This window comes from Micromys minutus (genome assembly GCF_963924665.1).
Source record: "Micromys minutus genome assembly, chromosome: 12".
NCBI classification, from domain to species: Eukaryota; Metazoa; Chordata; class Mammalia; order Rodentia; family Muridae; genus Micromys; species Micromys minutus.
This window is the reverse complement of record NC_137981.1, coordinates 29,961,951-29,981,525: the sequence shown is the minus strand read 5'-3', so window position 1 is coordinate 29,981,525 and position 19,575 is coordinate 29,961,951. Positions and strand designations below refer to the sequence as shown.

General features: G+C 44.2%; 1 protein-coding gene across 1 annotated transcript in view; it reads right to left on the bottom strand.

The window, feature by feature from the left end:
• CACNA2D3 (calcium voltage-gated channel auxiliary subunit alpha2delta 3) overlaps nt 1-19,575 on the bottom strand; it is a gene marked incomplete at both ends in the record, with an annotated part of 779,660 nt that overhangs the window by 158,951 nt on the left and 601,134 nt on the right. The window contains one exon of the mRNA XM_080926621.1: nt 3,327-3,410. Within this exon, the coding sequence (XP_080782747.1) occupies nt 3,327-3,410 (84 nt within the window). The remainder of the gene's footprint in view (nt 1-3,326; nt 3,411-19,575) is intronic.

Here is a 19,575-nt window from a genome sequence, read left to right as displayed (position 1 = left end):
ATTTGCTTTTCTCACTGCCTGCTAATCCAGATATAGAATTCTCAGCTTCTTCTCTGGCACCGTGTCTGCTTGTATACTACCATGCTTTCTGCCATGACAGTAAACCTCTGAACTGTAAGATAGCCCCAGTTAAATGCTGTCCTTTATAAGAGTTGCCATAGTTATGGTGTTTCTCCCAGCAGTAGAAACACTAACTGAGACAGACTGTGACACAAGTTCTCTCCCCCGGTTTCCTTAACTGTACAATGGGGATAACTCTTGATGGGACTGTAATGAGAAGTAAATGAGCTCATCATTACACTGAAGTGAGACTGTACACAAGAAAAGGTCCTTATTTGGTAGCTATTGTAACTTATATGAGCCTTTTCTATTTATAGAAATGATCATGTTCACTGTTGAAAGTTCAGCAATGACTAAAATGTAACAGGAATAAAACAGAAAACCATCCTCAATTCCTTCAGCCATCTCCAGAATTTTAGTCCTGAAACCATATTCACACAAACAATAAAAACAGACTCATCAAGTTGTATTTTTATATATTTGTGCATTCACATGCTTATTCATAAATACCCCTACACTCACTCAAATATATAGTGTGTGTGTGTGTGTGTGTGTGTGTGTGTGTATCAGTAATTAATAATCAATGAAAAAAGACTATCAAGTTGAGAGTTGGACAGAATATGGGAAGAGTGGAGGGAGGGTAGTTAGAAGGGGATGGAAGAAGGAAAAGAAGTAAGGAAAATATAAATTAAAAGAACATAAAGACTTTGTTTCCCCAGAGGTGATCCTTGCTGGCTGCTTAGACATTACTGACACATGGGTTCCCTAAATATCTGTCTTTTCACAATAATTGACATGATATCTAACTGACCCTATAATGACAACAGAAGTCACATGCACACTCTTGTATGTGCTGTACTTTTCTAATGTGTTGTATGTGTGTTTGTATAGGTACATGTATGTACAGTAATATACATGTATCTATATGCAAGTGGTTGTACATGAGGGTTTGTACACATGTAGGGGGTGAAGGCCAGAGTTTAATGTTAGCTTGTATTCCTCAGAACAGGATTTCTTGCTGGGACCCCTTAGTCTAGGTCAAGCTCCTCCTCTCCAGTACGAAAATTACAACTGGAAATACACCATCCATGGCTGGCTTTTTAAATGGGTGCTGGGAATCAGCCTCAGGTCCCACTGTTTGCACAGCAAGCACTTCACCAATGGAGACTTCCTTTCAGCCCCTTTATTGTAATCTTGTCCAGACTATCTTGCAAAATATGTAAATGACATATTGACATTGTATCATTTTTGGAAGTATGCAGGGCCTATGCTACAAATGTCTCATTAAATTATACAAGAGTCTTGTTGCCCATGAGAAGTGGGTCAGCTTCTCCGCATCCAGGAAGTCTTCACTGATACGGCTCAGTAAGCTCTGCTTCCACAGTCCTTCCTCCATGTTGTCCTGAACCCTGTCCTTTGTCACTTATTTGCAAGCTTCCATATTAGTACATGGGTATATGGGCCTCTTTGCATTCCATATAGAAATGTGTTACAGAGATTTCCAAAATTCCCCAATAGTTTGTTTGGGCACAAATTCACAAGAGAGATGATGGCCTGGGTTTTTCTATGTCAAACACATTGATATTTAAAAAACCAATATTTTAAATGCCTTGGGTTTCTTGCCACAAGACACCCAGACAAAGACAGAAGTCAATTTGTCCATAAGGAGAATATTGGTCTGACTTAAGAAACAGAAATTCTAAGAGTAGACACCCAGAACTCAGCCCTGTAAGTTAGATGACAGTGAAGGTCATTTTGGGAATCTGACACTTGAAGCTCCATTCATAAAGGAAAATGTGATAGGGAGACAAAAATCATTTCAGAACCATGAATAGTAAAAGGAGATGTTCAGCCCCACCCCTGCAAAACTAGCAGGAGCATGGGGATAGTAAGAGGAAAATGAGCAAGAAATCACCTCAAGTTGCAGGTGAGGGTGTGTTTGCCCCTCAGAGAGGGAACTTGGGAAGTATGGGTTAATAGGACCAAGTCTGTCTTCCTCCTTGATTGTAATAGAAAAGATGGAGAATCTATGTCTATGGTAAAGCCCAACACTCTGAGAAAGATGCAGAGAGTGTCCTGTCAGGTCAAAACAGAACATGGGACATGGTGACCATAGAAGACAAAGCAAGCAGAAGCTACTCTCAAAGAAGCAGAGTTGGAATTAGCATCATGATCCTAGGGGGCCCGTTCCCAGCATCCTCACGTAGCCACATAATGGTGTGAGCACATTTTTATCCATCACTCTACCAATATGTTCAATCCTCAAAGCATCTGTGAGGCCAACCATGAGGGGAAGCAGTAATGGCCACATCCTAGAGACATTCTCCACATAGGTGGGATTTGAGTCTTGGCAGTGTAGCTGTCCACAGTGGTACAGGGGTTGGGTCAAGAACATGAGGTACAGATTATCCCAAGAATCCACCAAGATCCTGGTCACAGTGCTTGAGAAAGAGAAGACAGCAAACTCTTCTTGACCATTCACTCTCCATGATGCCAAAACAGTGGCAGATAGGAAAAGAAGAGCAGATGAAGGGGTAGCTTTTATTGAATGACAACTTTATTTTGTCTAAACTTGGGTTTAACCAGACAGGGCTATGTTAAATTTCTGTAACAGATATGGCTTTTGCATTTTATGGGCAAGGGAGAAGAACCTGAGCTTTCTGCTAGCTGAGGCCATTTGGGGAGCAGAGGCTATGAAAAGGAAGAAAGCAGCAACAAGGGAGTTATGACGCTAGCCCTGTTTCTATAAAGTCCAAGGAGATAGTCTGGGATGTCAAATGACTTCCTGTAACATCCCATGGGAAGGGTAGAAGCACAGGACATGGGAATTGGAGTGGGGGTAACAGTGTGGCTGGGAGGCCAACCACACACAGGGAAAGTAGGTCTTCAAGTTCCTCTGCTGCTCTTTGGAAACAAGAGTTGTGTCCATGCAGACCTAGCAAGTTCATTCTGTCCATCTGACCTGTCTTATTGGCCTGTGGATGTCATATCTTTGTAGTTCCTGGGTTCCCTGTTGTCCAGCAAGCATTCTCTGAAGATCGTAAGGCAAGACCTGACAATTATACTGAGGTTGAAGTGGAATGAATCAGCTGCAGAGGAAACCAGAGTTTCCTATGCTCAGCGGACTGGCAGGAGCTATCCAACTCCAACTAAAATAGAAGGGTCTCTTGTCACCACAGCCCTCTGCTGTCCTCTGGATCATGCTCTGGACTATCCTTTATGGTCAACATAGTCCTTGACAATGAGGTCTGAAAAGGGTCACTTACCACATCGTCCCGATCTTCCCACTCGACTTCTGAGAGATCCACACTACTGTAATTAGGCTTCCTTCGTTTTTTTCCTTCTTCATACTAACATAGGGAAGGGAAGAAAGACAAATGGTAAAAAAAAAAAAAAAAAAAGAAAAAGAAAGACAAATGGTGGTGAAATCATCAACCCGGGCATCTTTATCCTTCTTGCTGAGTAAGAGCTGCAAGGAAACAATGGGTACCCAAGGTCAGTCCTGAGGGTGGCAATGTACGGATTTTAACGTCAGCCATGGCTATTCATGCTCCTTCCAAGTTGGAGAATATAAAGGTCAACTCTTTGCTTGGTGTAAGCTTGCCTAGAAAATTCCTTGACTCTAAAATGCTAGGTGCAAAGAATATTTACCCCACCCTTGGAAGGAATATGTGAAGGGTGGGGTGACCCATCTCTCTTCTAAAGCTGATGATCATAACCCTTTGTGGCAGGGAAAAGAGCTTCCTACATATATTTATCAAATCTTGTCCTTTCTCTCATGCTTCATAAACTTCCAGTCTCCAACCTCCTCCAGGCTCCTCAGCAGAGAAACAAAATATTGGTCTCCACAGTTGGACTTGGGCTCAGCATCCTGAGAACAGTTTGCAGACTCACAGACCTTCTGGCTGCTACTGGCCCTGGCAGTGCTGAGGTAAGCACAGCTCCTTCACCTGGAGTAGATGTGAGTACTGGGAATCGCTGCCAGATTTAATGGCCATTAGGGCATTTCTCTGGAAAAGCTGATGAGTGCATTAATATCTGGAGAATGCTTTCACTTGCTTGCCCTAAATCACCGGTGTTAGTCAACCAGCAAGTGTACCATTTTATTGACCGGACATTCTTGTGTCTGGGATGTTTTGTGTCTTGAGGCCTTTACTGCTGGTTACTGGGGTGTTTATAAGGTAGGAAAGTCTGCCCTCTGCTGCAGGCTAAGGATAAGCAAGCACTTCCTAAGTTCATAGTACACTGACATAGTTGTACATGTATATAAGACGTATGCCTAGAAGTGTACCCATTTTCCTTTCTGCTCTTTGATTCAGGTCTGTTTTGATTAAACAAAACTACTAAGAGAGATACAACATTAGTCTAAGTATTTTAAGACCCCAAATTGTCATTTTGGACACTGATTGCTAATTGCAGACACAGTTACCGAATGTGCCCCAGACACAAAGGAGAAACCTTTGCCTCTTTAGAACCAAACAAATCTAAAGCATCCCTCAATGCAATCAAGGGCACCATGTCCAGGAGGGGAGGGGTGGCTATTCCATCACTGTAGTACCAAACAATGCCAAAGTTACCCATGTACTCTTTATTCCCTGGCAACTATACTGTGGGAATCCTGTACCATCTCTAGAAAGTCTCCCCCCACCCTCCACACCACCACCCAAGTAGGCTACCCTGACTGCCTTCAAAAGGACATGCTGTCAACCGGGCCGACACTCTTGTCTATGAGGTTTCCAGTTAACAAGACATTCACCATTCACAGTCACTTTTATGACATCAGATCCACTCCAGATGAAGAGGAAAGAAAGTGGTTCTCTAAGAAGCCACTGTAAACGATAGCAGATTAGCTGTTGGATTGTGTTAGGGAAAGTTCCTGTGTGCATGGAGGCCGCACAAACCAGCCTTGCTAAAAGCAGTAGGAGCAGGAAGGAAGGAAGAACGAGGGGGAGATTTGGGTCTGAGCCATGAGCAGGAGCCACAGGGGACGTGCATAGTGAGCTAGGACTCAGGACTTTCTCTATATGAAGGCAGTCTGGCAGCCCTTCTGAACCTCAGGTACGGGGGCCACTGGCTTCCAAGCCTATTTCAGTAAACTTTAAAAGCATAGTATCACAGGTTATTGGGTTGCTTGTTGATGGGTCTGAACCATTCTTCTGTTTTGCTTTGGTAGAAAGAATTTATCTTTTGGTCACTTCACTGTGTTCCTTTATTCAATTATTCAGAAAACACACACACACACACACACACACACATTGACAGTATAATGCATTTTGGGAGCTATGGTGATAGTAATGTGCTTGGCATGCAAGCTTAGATCCCCAAGATTTATGTAAAAGGGAGATGTGGTGCGTTGGTACTGGGTGTGGAGACAGAGGCTGGCAGATCATTGGAGTGCATTGACTAGCCAGTCTTGCCACCAATGAACATCAGATTCTATGAGACATCCTGCCTTAAAAAATGAATAGAGGATTATTGAGAAAGATACCCAAGGTAGGCCTCTGGCTTTGGGATATACATGTATACACATGCACTTTCGACTGCATGTTCACAAATACATACATACACCCCACACATGCAAAGTGTAAAACAGTAAGGACAGACAGTTAAGCATCACTCCCCTGTCCCACACACTTACTTGTTGTGTAGCCCTCCATTATTTTTGCTTCCATTATTGCCCATCCCTCCATCCCATAGCTAGGAAGATGAGCTCTGATGAACTAACAAAATCCAGTAAGAGCCTTCAGCCGGCAGGAGGGAAGGGTACCTCACTACCCGCTAGCCTCTGCTGTAATTTCCCTGCCTACGCCTCTTGTTATTTCAGCCTTTGTTAAATTTAAATCGACTCTAAGTTCTTAAATACAAAAACATCTTTATCCTCAAAGTATGCACAGGATTTTATCCGAAGAAAGGAGTACAGAGGCACCGCCATTTTCCCTACCACACTGAATGCCTGGTGCTAAGCAAGCCACTGAGCTGCTTCGGTGTTTTTCACTGAGTTGCAAAGTAGGGATGCTAGAATTTGCCAAGAGAGGCAGGCTAAATCCTCCTCCACCTTGGCAGCTCATCCCAGGCATAACAGGAGTGTTTAAACCAGGAAGACCTGACTCTGCACAGAATTGGGCATTTTCTAATTCCTTAAAAGGAAGGATATGCCAATAATTCTGTCACTGTCACAGGCAGGAGGATGACCAACTATCTCCCTCTGCTATGTACATTACAATGGGGAGTCCAGACTCTTGACAGAGATACCTGTATTTTCGCTTAGGTACTCAGATCTTTGGAGGTAACATTTACAAGAGAGAAATCTGTTTAACATCCTAGATACTTTTTCCCCTTTATTGGAGATAGGGTTCCATACGATCCAAGCTGATCTTGAATTGGTTATGTAGTTGAGAATGGCTTTGAACTTTTGATCTGCCTGCCTCTAACTTCCAAGTGCTGCAAATGCAGACTTGCACAGTTTATGTGGGTCTAGGGATTGAACCCAGGATTTAGCACATTATAGGCCAGCATCCTACCACATGAGCCACATCTGCATCCTACCACGTACGCTACATCTCTAGCCTCTCATTTTCTTTTCTCACCACTGAAGGGACCTAAGCCAATATACCAAGAATCTACTCAAGAAACTGAGAGAGCTGAGCACAGTGGCTCATTAACACCATAGCATGCAGAGAGTAAGGCACAGGCTGCCACGAGTTTCAAGCTAATCTGCGATATTTAGTGAGTTCCAGACCAGCCTGAGCTAAAGCGTGAAACCATTTCAAAAACAAAGAAAAACTGTGAGAGCGACCACAGAGTAGCGTAAAAGATCTTCCAGCATGATGGTCTATCAGCTGCGACATTGTGTAAGACCCTACATGTCAGCATCACTGAAAGACACAGGAGCTGGAGCTACACCCTCTGAAACTCCCTGTGACAAAGAGCCCTCCCTAGTGTCTGTTTAACCAAGTATGTGCAATGGGTCTGAAACACTTTTTTCTTAAACAGGTGAACATCAGAACTTAGGTATCAATGAAGCACAGGGATTCCTTTAGGTTAGCAAAAGAAAACTCAGCAGACTATGGCATAGCTAAGAGGGACTAAGGGCAGGCAGTAGCACACCGACTTTACCTTTTCCTCATTAAGAAAGCTTAGCAGGTGGGGATGCCTATTGACCCATGCACTGGCCACACCATTTCATGTAATTTCTAGGGTAAGTGCCTAGGTTTTCTTGCAGGTACCACTATTGCAGGGTAAGAGACTGGTAAGGGCCTAACAATATGGGGAAGATCACATCATTCAAGAATGCAGGAATTAGATCAGAAATGGGGACATAACCTATAGCAATGCAAAGGCGACTCAAAAGACTCCATCTGGGATACTTTCATGGATTATTCCAGAAAAAGGTAGTTCTTTATGCATTGGCACTGCTAAGGCTGTGAGATGAGAGCTTGGAGCACTGGATGGCCACCTTGACCCCTAGTTTAAGTCACCCTGGGAATGACACCCTTGCTAGGAAAGCAGTAGAAATGGAATATGATAGTCTTGGACCACACTGAGCCTAAAATGATAGTCCTGGAGTTATATGTGTGCCTGGACCACACTATGCCTGACACCTTTGCCCCTTTGCTTCCCAAATTGCTCTCTTTCCTTTTAGAGATAGAGTATCCCTATTAGTCTGGCTGCTCTGGAACTATGTAGACCAGATTGTCTTCTGACTTACACAGATGTATCTGCCTGCCTCCCAAGGGCTGGCATTAGTGGTCTGTTCCACCACATCAGCCCACACTACACCCTTCTTTTAAAAATAATCTTGCCTGGAGTTCCGAGCATCAGGTGATCAGATTGTACACACTGAATGCCTTCCTTTTTTATTTATACATAACCTACTTTTAAAAGATCATTTACTTATTATATCTAAGTGCATGTGTATATGTGCATGTCTGACTGGGTCTATGTGCACCACATGTGTACAAGAGCCCACTGAGGCTAGAAGAGAGTGTGGGATCTCCTGAAACTAGAGGAAGTTGTAAGCTTCCGGATGTGAGTGCTGTCAATAAAACCTGGGTCTCCACGAGAGCAGTCAGTACTTTTAACCACTGAGCCATCTCTCCAGCCCAATGCACTGCATAACAAAATACTTTTTATGTGAAATATTTACAGACTTCTTAACTTTAATGATTATTTGGGAACATCTGATTTATAAAATGCCTTGCCTCCTACCAAGATGCACTTCTGTGCTTGAGCATACTTTCCCCCCATGCCTCCTTCAAGCAACAGTATAACAGTTAAGCTCTAAACCCTCCCACTCTGGGACTGTCTTTCCCTTCCCCCATGCAACCTCTTTGTGGGACAAATCCAAGGCCTGGCTCCACAACTTCCCCTCCTTGTTCCTTGTTCGTAAGGAGCCCATTACAGTGCCAGGCATTGTATATGGCAATTGTTAGTGTATCTGTAATCTGTAACTTCCTTTGAAAATGTGATTAACGGATTGCAAACGGTTTCCAAAGGTTTATGAACACAGTCTCAGAGCCACAGGTAGGCCTGCAGCTTTTGGTGCCTGTTTTACAAAAACAATATGTACGAGAGAATTTAATAAGGAAAGATATTGTGTGCTATGAAATACTTTGAGGTGGAGTTTCAAATAAAGGCCAGATGTGGTGAGCACACAAACAAGCCTGTGGCTACAATGATGGGACAAGAAGACACTCATTTCTGGAGCAAGCCAAAACTACCCAAGGGCTTGCTTGAAGTGCAGTTTTCAATGGTCTGGATACAAACTCCTTCTGTGTTACCTACAAATTGGCTTTGGAAGCATAATGAGGTAGGTCAAGGTGTAGCCAGTCTGACTTATAGAAAATGACAATGGCTTTGCTTCTCCAGTGTTCCTTTGGGAAAAGCCCAAGGGCACTATACACACATATACTTGTGGTCTCTGTGCAACAAATACGGTACGGACCCAATTGATTAAGTGTTCACGCTGCTGTGGGCTGCCATAATAAAGCAAGAAGTAAACAAAAACCAATGGAAGGAATGCAGAAAGGAAGGAAGGAAGGAAGAAAAGAAGGAAAGAAAGAGGAAAGGAAGGGAGAGAGGAAGGAAGGAAATGGGGAAGAAGACACTATGTCTAGGAATGTACCATCTGGATGAGGGTATGGTCAGCCAGAGACAGACATCCGGAAGGATGTTTCTCTCACCAGGCAGGCAGGACCTTCCCCTGGTAAAGACCTCCTTCTCTTCTCCTCTCCTCCTCTCTATCCTCATCCTCCAAAGGCTAAAAAGGCTAATTTACAAGGAACACAGGCATCTTTCTCTCCTGTGGACAATCTATCTATTCACTTCCTGTTGACCTAGGCAGCCCACATTCTGATGAATACCAAATGCTTCTTGGCCCTTGTGCCAGGCACACTGAGTCTTAGGAAGACCTGGAAGAACTACTCCAGGGGGATCAGTGCCAATGGTCTCAGCTCACTATTCACGGCTCAGACTCCTTCAAGGTAGGCTGTTGGAGGGCAGCTAAAAGCTAGTGCCTGGGAGCTAGACCTTGTCAAGCCTCCATGCTTCATGAGCCAGGGCAAGCTGGTCACACCTCCAAACTCCACTGCTATTCTCACTAGATAGAAGACACAGCCCTCAAGTCCCGGGGAAGCCCAAGAAGCACTAAAAATAAATGTGGCTGAACCCAACCAGAACATCATAGGCTCTAACAAATGCAGCCTGAAAATATTCCCCCTTGGCCAATGTTAATGATCACCGATGCCATGGCTGGTTTCTAAGGCAATGAGACCAGTGTCACATGGTGTCCATCCCCAGTGAGTGTACTACCAGGGTAAACTGGTTGCTAATACATAAACTGCTTAATGGGAGACATCGATCTGCATTCATGGCCTTTTCTCAGGGCAGAAGTGAAGGACAGGCAGACTTGTGGCAGAGTGACATCCCTTCCCTATACTACTGTGGCAAATCAAGGTCTCCATAGTGATGAGTCTTTGGGTGGGAGATCTCATGGCCCTGGTCAGTCCCAGCTCTAATAGAAATCAGCAATGACAGAGCCTACATATGCATGTCACCCTCTAAATGGCTTGGATCTTTTCTGTTTCTCTCATTATTATTTTTTTTTTTTTTTGCCTAATTTTATGTATTATAATTGCTCCAAATCTTTGAATGAAAAAGCACAGCAATTAAAAACGCCACTCTCACCATCCCTACACTGGGTCACTGGGGGCACTGTGGTCTTCTTCAAAGTACTTGAAAGCACTGACTGCTTTCACCCTCTAATGTTCATTGCATCTCCCAATCAGGAGTTCATAAAACACATGGCCAATGAGGAGTTCATAAAGCACCTGGCTAGTCTGCTCGGCCCAAGTGACTACCTACCTTGACCCTTTGTCTCCTGCTATTCTCCACAGAATCTGTCTCGGGCTAGAAACTATGCTAAATACTGTCTGTGTCTTACCAAACCCTCCCAACCCCAGGGAGGGTGAAGAACTACATGGATGGGAAAATTATAGCCAGATCTCTAGGCGACATGGCTAGCAAATAGTAGAACTGAAAAGCACATCAACTCCTCCTGGTCTCCACCTCATTAACTTGACCCTCTGTGCCAGTGATTGTCTCTGCCAGGACGGAAGGTAAATGCCCAGTCATAAAGGCAGAACCATCTGGAAGGCAAATCCTACTGGGCCCGTTGTCCTCTATGCCAAAGTAAAGGCTACATAATCCTCTAGCACAGTGACTGTCCTTTGCAACTGGCCGTAGTGTTCAGTGATAGTTTCACATAAGACTATACAGTGAGGGACTTCAAAGAATCAGGGTTACATCTGGGCCCAGTTTACAGTGTCTACTTAATTCACCATGATTCCTGTCAGGACCTCAGACAAGTGTCCACAAAACAGGAAGATAGCATTTGAACTAGAATTTCCACCCAAATCCAGCTGACCCTGTGGTGCATGATTTTACAGTGGCCTGGACTTCCCCCACCAATACATATACATGCATGACCTACACATCATGCCCTGGCATAAATTCCCATGGCCCTGTATTGGAGATCAACTCCTGTAAGCCCTGGGAAGACGCAAAGCCCAGATTCAGGGCCACGAGGGTGTGTCTCACAGCATCAGGGAGTTGAGAGAGGGGCAGTGCTGCATGTCCAGACAGAGTCTTTTCCTCTTCCTCAGAGGTACCCTGCTCTTGTTAATTAATGTTTTTAACCGTCTCAAAGATGAAAAGTTCTATGTGCTTTCCTGTAGTTTGATTGCAAAATCCTTTTGATGGCTGTAAAACTAAAATGACTTAGGTGTTTAAAAACAAAAACAAAAACAAAAACAAAAACAAAAAAACCAAACAAACAACAGGAAAAAAACCAGCAACAATTAAAGAGGCTGCTTTGAAATCCCAAATGACCTTTATCTCAATCAGTGTCCTCCTAGAAGTCACGAGTCACACGCTGTGTGTGGGGAGGAGGTGGCCTGGCTCGCCATGGTTTGGTAGGCCAAATGTGGCTTTACTGCACCCTGGCTGGATTAGACTTAATTCTCAAGAAGCCAGTCTGTCTGGTTACAGCAAGCTCATCAGAGACATTAAAACGTGCTCAGTAGCTCGACAAAAAGGAAATTTTGTGCCAGCACAAAGGACAAAGACCAGGGATTGGATGCTGGGAAGAGAGGGGTGGTGCCAGGCCTTGTAAAGGAGGTTAAATAAAAGAAAGGACAGGGTGGCTTTCAAGTTAAGGGGACAGCTAATACCCAGGGGATACTTTCTCTAAGCCAGGATACTTCCAGAAAAGTCCTTCTGCAAAGTGAGATACTGGAGGTCCTCCCAGATGAACTCAAAAACTTCTGAGAGTTGCACCAAGCTCCAGGGTGTGGGTGTGGCTTCTTCTGAATCCCATTTTTTTGCAAGTTTTTGGACACTTTTATGCCATTAGGGTGGCACCATCTATGTGAAGACAACCCTTGTGATTTGGAGGGTAATCTGTGATAGCTGACAGGAAATATTTTTGTTTTGTTTTAATTTAACTTACCCATCACTACATTAAGGGTATTGGAAGACCCTAGGGTACATTCAGCTGCTACATCATCTTAAAGGGGTCTGATCAGCACGGCAAACTGATTCCAGAGTTGCCATGGCAAAGAAAACACATTTCCTTATCCACACAAATAAGATCCCAAGCTAGCATCAAAAGGCTCTGCAGCTAACTTGGACTTCCGTAGGAGGCCACAGCTAGCCATTAGCTGAAGAGAGAGTTCTGGGTGTGGCTAATTTCACCGGGGGACTGTAAATCAGTTCTGGGTGCCACATTCCTGATGCTTCTCCCCAGCTTGCCGCTGGGAAGAGGATTCCACTTTCACCATCTCTACTTGTTGGAGCCAGAATCAGAATCTAGTCAGCTCTCAATATCAAACCCAAGATGGATCTACACATGAAGTATAACAGGAGGCTGTAAAGAAGGAACAAAGAGATCCTCCCTTCTCAACCGATCACCATCTCATAGTTGAAGCTGCATAGAGGCAGTTCATGTCAAAACGCCCCAGCTTTGCCAAACATGCCTGTGACTGTGCAAGTCAGATTTTTATCTAGGGAGAAGGTTGTGATGACAGAATGTGAGTTTTGGTGTGATTTTTCTTTTCCTGGTAAAATTGCTAACAATACCTGTGAAGGATTCATACCTGTGACTGCCTTTTCCTTCGGGCTAGTCTCTCTCCTTTCTCACCAGGGTGGCCTTTCTTTCAAGCTTCCCTGAGAGCTGCAGCCTAAATGAGCACGTAGCACTTGGTCTGATATACACTCTCTCCCTCAGCCATGCTCTGACCTCCAACCTGGGCAGGTTTCCGTCCCATCCATCAAGTATCCCTTCTAGTCTCACTGGTGACCCAGCAAAATATTTAGCTTTTGTTTAGTGAGTGAGTGAGTGTGTGTGTGTGTGTGTGTGTGTGTGTGTGTGTCAGTGCCAATTAGAGTGATGTATCTTTTAAAAAATGTTTTTGGATACATGGTGGTCTGAATAAGCCCAAGAGATTTCTGATGTGATTTATGACTCACTGAAAAGCCAAAGTCCCCAGTAAGGTTGCCTGAATTCTCACAGTCTTTCATTGCCAGTGACCATGGAAATGTGGGCAGAGCTAGGATCAGAGAAGAAGAAGATGGGCCAGCAGGACGGGCCAGCAGGCCAGTGAAGCAAGCTGTCACATCCATGGGTTCTTCTTGTGAGTGCTTTGAAGTTGAATCACATTAGGCAGGCCATTGGCTTATTGTCACCCACCAGGAAAGTGCTCCACTGGAAAAGAATAAGTGCCCCAAACCAATCTCTTTACCTGAGTTCCTCTTGTCTAACCCACTCCCTAGGTTCAGTCTGAGGGATTCGTCTACAAACAAAACCAGAGCTTATCAGTGCTTGGCGTGGAGTCCTCATGCCCTATAGGATGACGACTAATACTCTGGCATTTCTCGCAAGTCCCCTCACTTGGTCTCTGCTAATATTGCCATCTTCATCACTTCCTTCTCTTTGTAGACAGAGCTGGCCGCTTAAAAAGTACATCATTACTTCTACCTTCTGGTCTGGGCCCCTTACCCTATCTGCTCCTCAAACCCTTGTTTCCAACTCTGAGTCAAGTGGCCGATCTCTGACCTGCCATGGACTCAGCTGAGAAGCAATCCTGCCAGAACTGGGTCTAGTCAGGGTCAGATTAAAATCTTCCCTCGTTATCTCAGACTCTCCTGGTGGTCCCGCTGTATGATACAGGACTCTAGCTTACTTGCTTGCTTCCTACAATGGCTCCAAAGCATTTTTAATCCCCCCCCCCTTGGATATTCTCTGCATTTGCATTATCCCCTTCTCCCAGTCCCAGCCCCACCCCCTCTCTGCCTCCATGAAGACACTCCCTCTCCCAACCATCTCTCCCACCTCAGCACCTTGGCCTTCCCCTTCACTGGGAGAATGAACCTTTCCTGGACCAAAGGGCTTTCCTCCCATTGATGCCAGAAAATGCTGTCCTCTGCTGGATATGCACCTGGGGCCATGGGTCTCTCCATTCGAACTCACTGGTTGGAGTTTTAGTCCCTGGGAGCTATGGTGGGTTTGGTTAGTTGATCATTTTGTTCTTCCAATGGGGTTGCAGACCCTTTCAGCTCCTTCAGTCCTTTCTCTAGCTCCTTCATTGGGGTCCTCGTGTTCAGTCTGATGGTTAGCTGCAAGCATCCTCCTCTGTATCAGTATGGCTCTGGCAGAGCCTCTGAGGAGGCATCCATAGCAGGTTCCTGCCAGGAAGCACTACTTGGCCCCAAAGAATCTTAGAAAAGGTAGTATTCTTTTGTGTGCCGTTGGGTGTGGTGCTGGGAAATGCCTATCCAGGAGTAGGCTCTCCAGGAAACACCTGAGTGAACATGCTAAGGATGTATGTCCCATGTACCTGCATAACGGTGACTACATGGATGGCTTGCTATGGCATCCAGAGTGTTTACCCATTTATTCTTTATAATCCTTGTTGGAGGCTTTGTTTCCTTTTTCATTTTCTGTGGAGAGACTTGAGGTCAGAGGGTTAAGTAAACATACCTCAGGTCACACAGATGACAGTGGTAGAGCTGACACTTCAGAGGTGTCACATATGGCTCTTCTCTCTGAAGAGAAATGTGCTAAGGAAGATTCTTGTTCTAAACTGAGGCTGTTGCCCAGTGTCTAACTGAGGTGTGTCATCATGGTACAGGAAGAAGACAATGGCATGAAGAAGATGTCTGTGTTTATGATGATCAAGTCTTTTAAGAAGTCTTGCCTTTACACACACACACACACACACACACACACACAATGACATTTTTGTATACATCAGGCACACACTGTAAGGGAAATCTAAACCATATTAATAAGTGAACCTGCTATAAAACTATGATTCACATAATGTCAAATCTCTGTGCCTCCCCCAGATCTTCCTGGAGTACAGCTGGAAACCTGGAGGTTCACAGAGAATCATGCTATTTCACTGCTTCTGATTTTCAGGACACATGGTCCTCTGAAAACCCTCATATATGGGAGGTGGTAATACCACTTACAAATGCCTCACAGAACACATTGGCATGGTTCAAATGAATCCCTTGGCCGAATTTGGCTCCTTTTTATCTGTTTATATTTCCTGTTTCTGAAGGGTAAAGCTCCATTCATTTAGGCAATTGTCTCTGTTTGACAGTGTACCAAGCCAGGTCCTGACTCAAGATAAAAATGGCCCAAGAATAATTTAGCAGAGTAGTCTTAGCACTTTTGGTACATTTCAGAATGTGTGTGTGTGTGTGTGCCTCTGTGTGGTGTATGTGCCTCTTTGTGTATGTGTGTGTATCTATGTGTGCTTGTGTGTCTGTGTGTGTGCATGTATGTAGGGCTGTGTGTTTATGCATGTGTGTCTGTGTAAATAAGTTTCTTCTAGTTGATAGCTTAGCCTTATTTCTTAAAACTTAGCTCCAACCTAGCCTAGTATATACTATATACCTTGACCATGTAGATCTTGGTTTTGGAGTCTTTGGGTCCATGCTATAATCTGGATGTGAAGCCCACAGGCATGCTTCAAAGGTGTGGTCCCTAACTTGTGATATTTTGGGATGTTCTGGAGATTTAAAAACATCAAACTTCACTAGAGGAAGAAGGTCACTAGAGGCAGGTTTTTGGTGATCACATCTTGTTCCCAACCCTTTCCTTGTTTCCCTTCTGTTTCCTGGCCACCATGAGGTAAGCAGTTTTGTACCCCAATATCCTACCACCACATGGTCAGACTCATCCACACCAAACAGAAACCATGAGCCAAAATACATCTTCCCTTCAAGGGTTTTCCTCAGTAATTTTTGTCACAGTGCTGAAGAGCTAGCTAACAATAGGAATGCCACTGTTCCTATGTTAAATGTCAACTGAGCTCAGCCTTCCAGAGAGAGATGGATACAAGAAACAACAAATCTAAGATCTTAACCTAGCACTCCACCCATGGAGCTGTTAGGCCAGATCATAGTACTGCCTCTGGATGGCTGTTACTCTTGTACAGTTTAATCTAGTGAAAACCTCAGCTACGAGCCAAAGACCTGCTGCCAGGCACTGTCCTTCTCTACCCACCAATGGAAGGAGGAGGTGACTGGTCAAGGACAGTTGAAGCTGAGAACAATTCAATGTTAGCTCTGACCATATGGGACAATTTCTTAGCCTGGGTAACCCTAAATGTTTGGGTGTTTGCTTTTATCCAGGGACCATTTCAAAGGAATGTAGAAATGGTACCTGGGTTGTATTTTGGAAATATATTTGCTTTCCACATGGTCAGTAAAAGCTAAGAAAAAAAAATTTAAGAGCAGACTCCTCCATCAAACACAGCCAGCATTTCAGTGGTGTGATGGGATTAAATTATTTTGTCCCCAAAGCCCAATGGATGTCTCAACACTTTTATTTGCATTCTTGGGGTCTTATCATTCAGGATTATGTAAAAATGACAGCTGCTTATAATTATTTGGGAGTTTGTGTTGCAATAATTAAAAACATCTGCCTTTATCTTTCTGCTACCAGACTTAACCCTGTGAGGTTAGGTCTACTGAACTTCAAAGCGGGAATCAAGAAATAAAAGAAAACTCCACACATTACTAACAAATTTTTAGCGATTCATTTAAATGTATAACCAGTTATTCCAACAGCCTTCAAACCCTTCATTATCTTTTAAATATATATAATTTGGGACTGCTAATTAGATAGCAATTTAATGCTCTCGTGGGGATTCAGATGCAAGGTCTTCCTAAAATGTAAACGAAGAGGGATAATTGTTGGCATTCGCATGATTGAATTCTTCAGTTATTCAAATAAGTGTGCATGCACACTCACACAGTGATATCATTTGAATATTCTGCCCTCAGACATGTAGGTTTTACAGGCCCCTTTCATACTAGGAGGATATGGTTGGGTGATCTAATTTACTCAGCTTCCTGGAGAGAGTAGACAGGACCCCTAGGAGAAGCCGAATTTGACCATCTTCCTCTCCTCTCAGAGGCAGATAGCTCCTGTTCCTCTTTCAGGGGAAGCAAAGTTTCCTGGAATCTGCAGTTCTGAAAGCTTTAATGCTTGCTCTGCTGGCTTCTCTGTACTGGCCTGCTTGCTATCATCTTCCTAGTTACAACCAACGAATAGGGACAGAGAGAGGAGGTGAGAGTCTCATTCTGCCTTAAGTTTATACTTCACTGTCTTCCTAGCCCTATGAAGATGGCCCTTTAAATTGTATAAAGATGTGCAGACCAGGAAGCAGCATGATTGATCAAGGAGATGACATCGGCTGTGATAGAAACCAGCACACAAGTCTCAGCCTGGAAGCATGGCTAGGGTTTGCATTCCTGGCCCGGGCTAGTAGCTAGCAGCTGAGGCTCATTTCCCTCACTAGGGAAAGGAGGTGCAGACAAATCTATAGGAATTTTTAAGAGATCATTATTCAACACATTGCCTGTAATTACATTTTGATGATCTTTTTATTGCTAATTTATCATCCAAGATGGGGCATTCTAGATATGAAATTAATCTAGTAAAACAGAGGTCAAAGTGTGCCGAGTGTAAAGAAGAGGATTTTTTTGTTTTGTTTTATTTTGTTCTGGGGCTGGGGGGTGATATCAAATTATTTCACCCAAACATAAAGCATCAAGAATTCCCATCTCCAAATTACGTTTTTTTCCAGTGCCTACTCGTGACTTTTAATGCTACTTAATAGACTTAAGTGTAAACTTGGATCTCAGAGCAAATGAGCAGAAGGGGGATGAAAAAGGCACAGGTACTGGGAGCCTGGGTAGGAAAGAAATGAGCGCAGCCTGGTTGTGTGTCCACAGAAACGGGTGGTGTACCTAAGGCGGCATGGCACTGTAATCTAGATTGGATTGCTTTTAAAGAGTTGTCAGCACACTTCAACGGTCCTCAGGACAGGCTGAGTGCAATGTTTTTCCTTCTGCAGTTTGAGAAATACCTTCAGGGACACAGCAAGTACATCGACAGGCACAGCACAGCTGGAGGAAGTGGAGCTTCGTTTCCCTGGGGAAACTATGGGGACCTAGCATAGAGCACACATCTGGGAGCTGGCTTCCCTGGGAGATGATGTCTTCTGTCCCACCATGCTCAGAAGCCTGGTGGGATGTTACTTATCACTCAGCACACTGGCCTTCTGTGGGCCTGGGACCGGGAGACTCCAGACACAGAGTTTATTCTCATTTGGGTGCAAGCAGCTGAGATGTATATATGCCCAGAATGACAGGGACAGAGGTAGGTGACAGTAGTGGCTGTGTCATCAGAAGATGGCAGTACAGGTAAAAATGTATCCATGAACCTGCTCTGGAAGTCTGTCCCAAATACCAGGCAATTTGGGTATCACTGGGCCTTAGGGTCTTTGCACATGCACGGCTCAAACTTGGGTGGCCCAAGTTTCACAGTCTAGATGGAGATTTCTCTTTCCCCTTCCAGATGTCAGCTTGTAGTACATGAGGAAACAAGGAAGACTCAGGTAAGCAGCTTCTCATCCCTTCCCTGTCTATCATACCCTTGGTGATTTTGTTGTGGCTATTGTTCTTGTTTGTTTCTGCAGAGCATATTCTAAATCTGTCATGCATCTTGTTTATCTTTTTATTTATGAGCTTAGCAACAAAACAGATCTTCTCCATAAAAGGGCAAGCACAAAATATCAGGGGGATTCTGGTCTCCTGACTTCTAGAGAAGTGCTTTTCAACAAACATATATAACTCACGAGGGAAGGAGAGAAGGTTTGGAAGGGGAATCAGAGAAGGAAACATCCAGTAACACAGTCCCTCTTGCAGGCAATCCATGAGATCTGTGTTAGTCTTAACCTCAGCCAGGCAGCAGCATGAAGCCGTGAGCTTGTAGACTGCAGATCAGCGCTCTGCAGGTTCCCCCAGCTATGTGACCCACAGGGAGACACCAAGGTCTTGCACAGATGCCTGTTGGTACTGCCACTTTGGAGTCTGTGGTATACGGCTTCACGGTGCTGCTCAGTTCCCTCTGTGCCAAGGTTTTCCCTTCAATTTAGTTTCATTTTACCTCCTTCACCAGGTATCTCATCAGGTTTTTATGTGTGAGGATGAATGGAACGGAATCTGATTGTTGTCCTCTGGTTACCTGCACCGACTGGTAGATGTGTTCAGACAGTGGTCATGCAGTAGGAACCCATACTCCATGGTCCCTATGAGAAGCCTACCAAGATGGGAAATACTGAAGTTGAGCTAGAGCGGGTGGGGCTGTGAACTCCTAGAGAGCAGGTATCAGAGCCATAGCTGAGAGTCAGATTCCAAGAACACATAGTTCAGGCTGCTTGGGTATCTGCAAGTAACAGATACCAATTCTTCAATGTTTACCCAAAGGGGAAACTCATTGGAAGAAATTGAGGAAATAAATTTTCTAACACTACTGTGACAAGACATAAAAAAAAAAAAACAACAAATTAATAAAAAATAAATAAAAAGGGGGGCAAATGGCCTTTCTCTTCTTCCTCCCTCCCCTTCTTTCCTCCTCTTAATTTTCTTTTGCTTTCT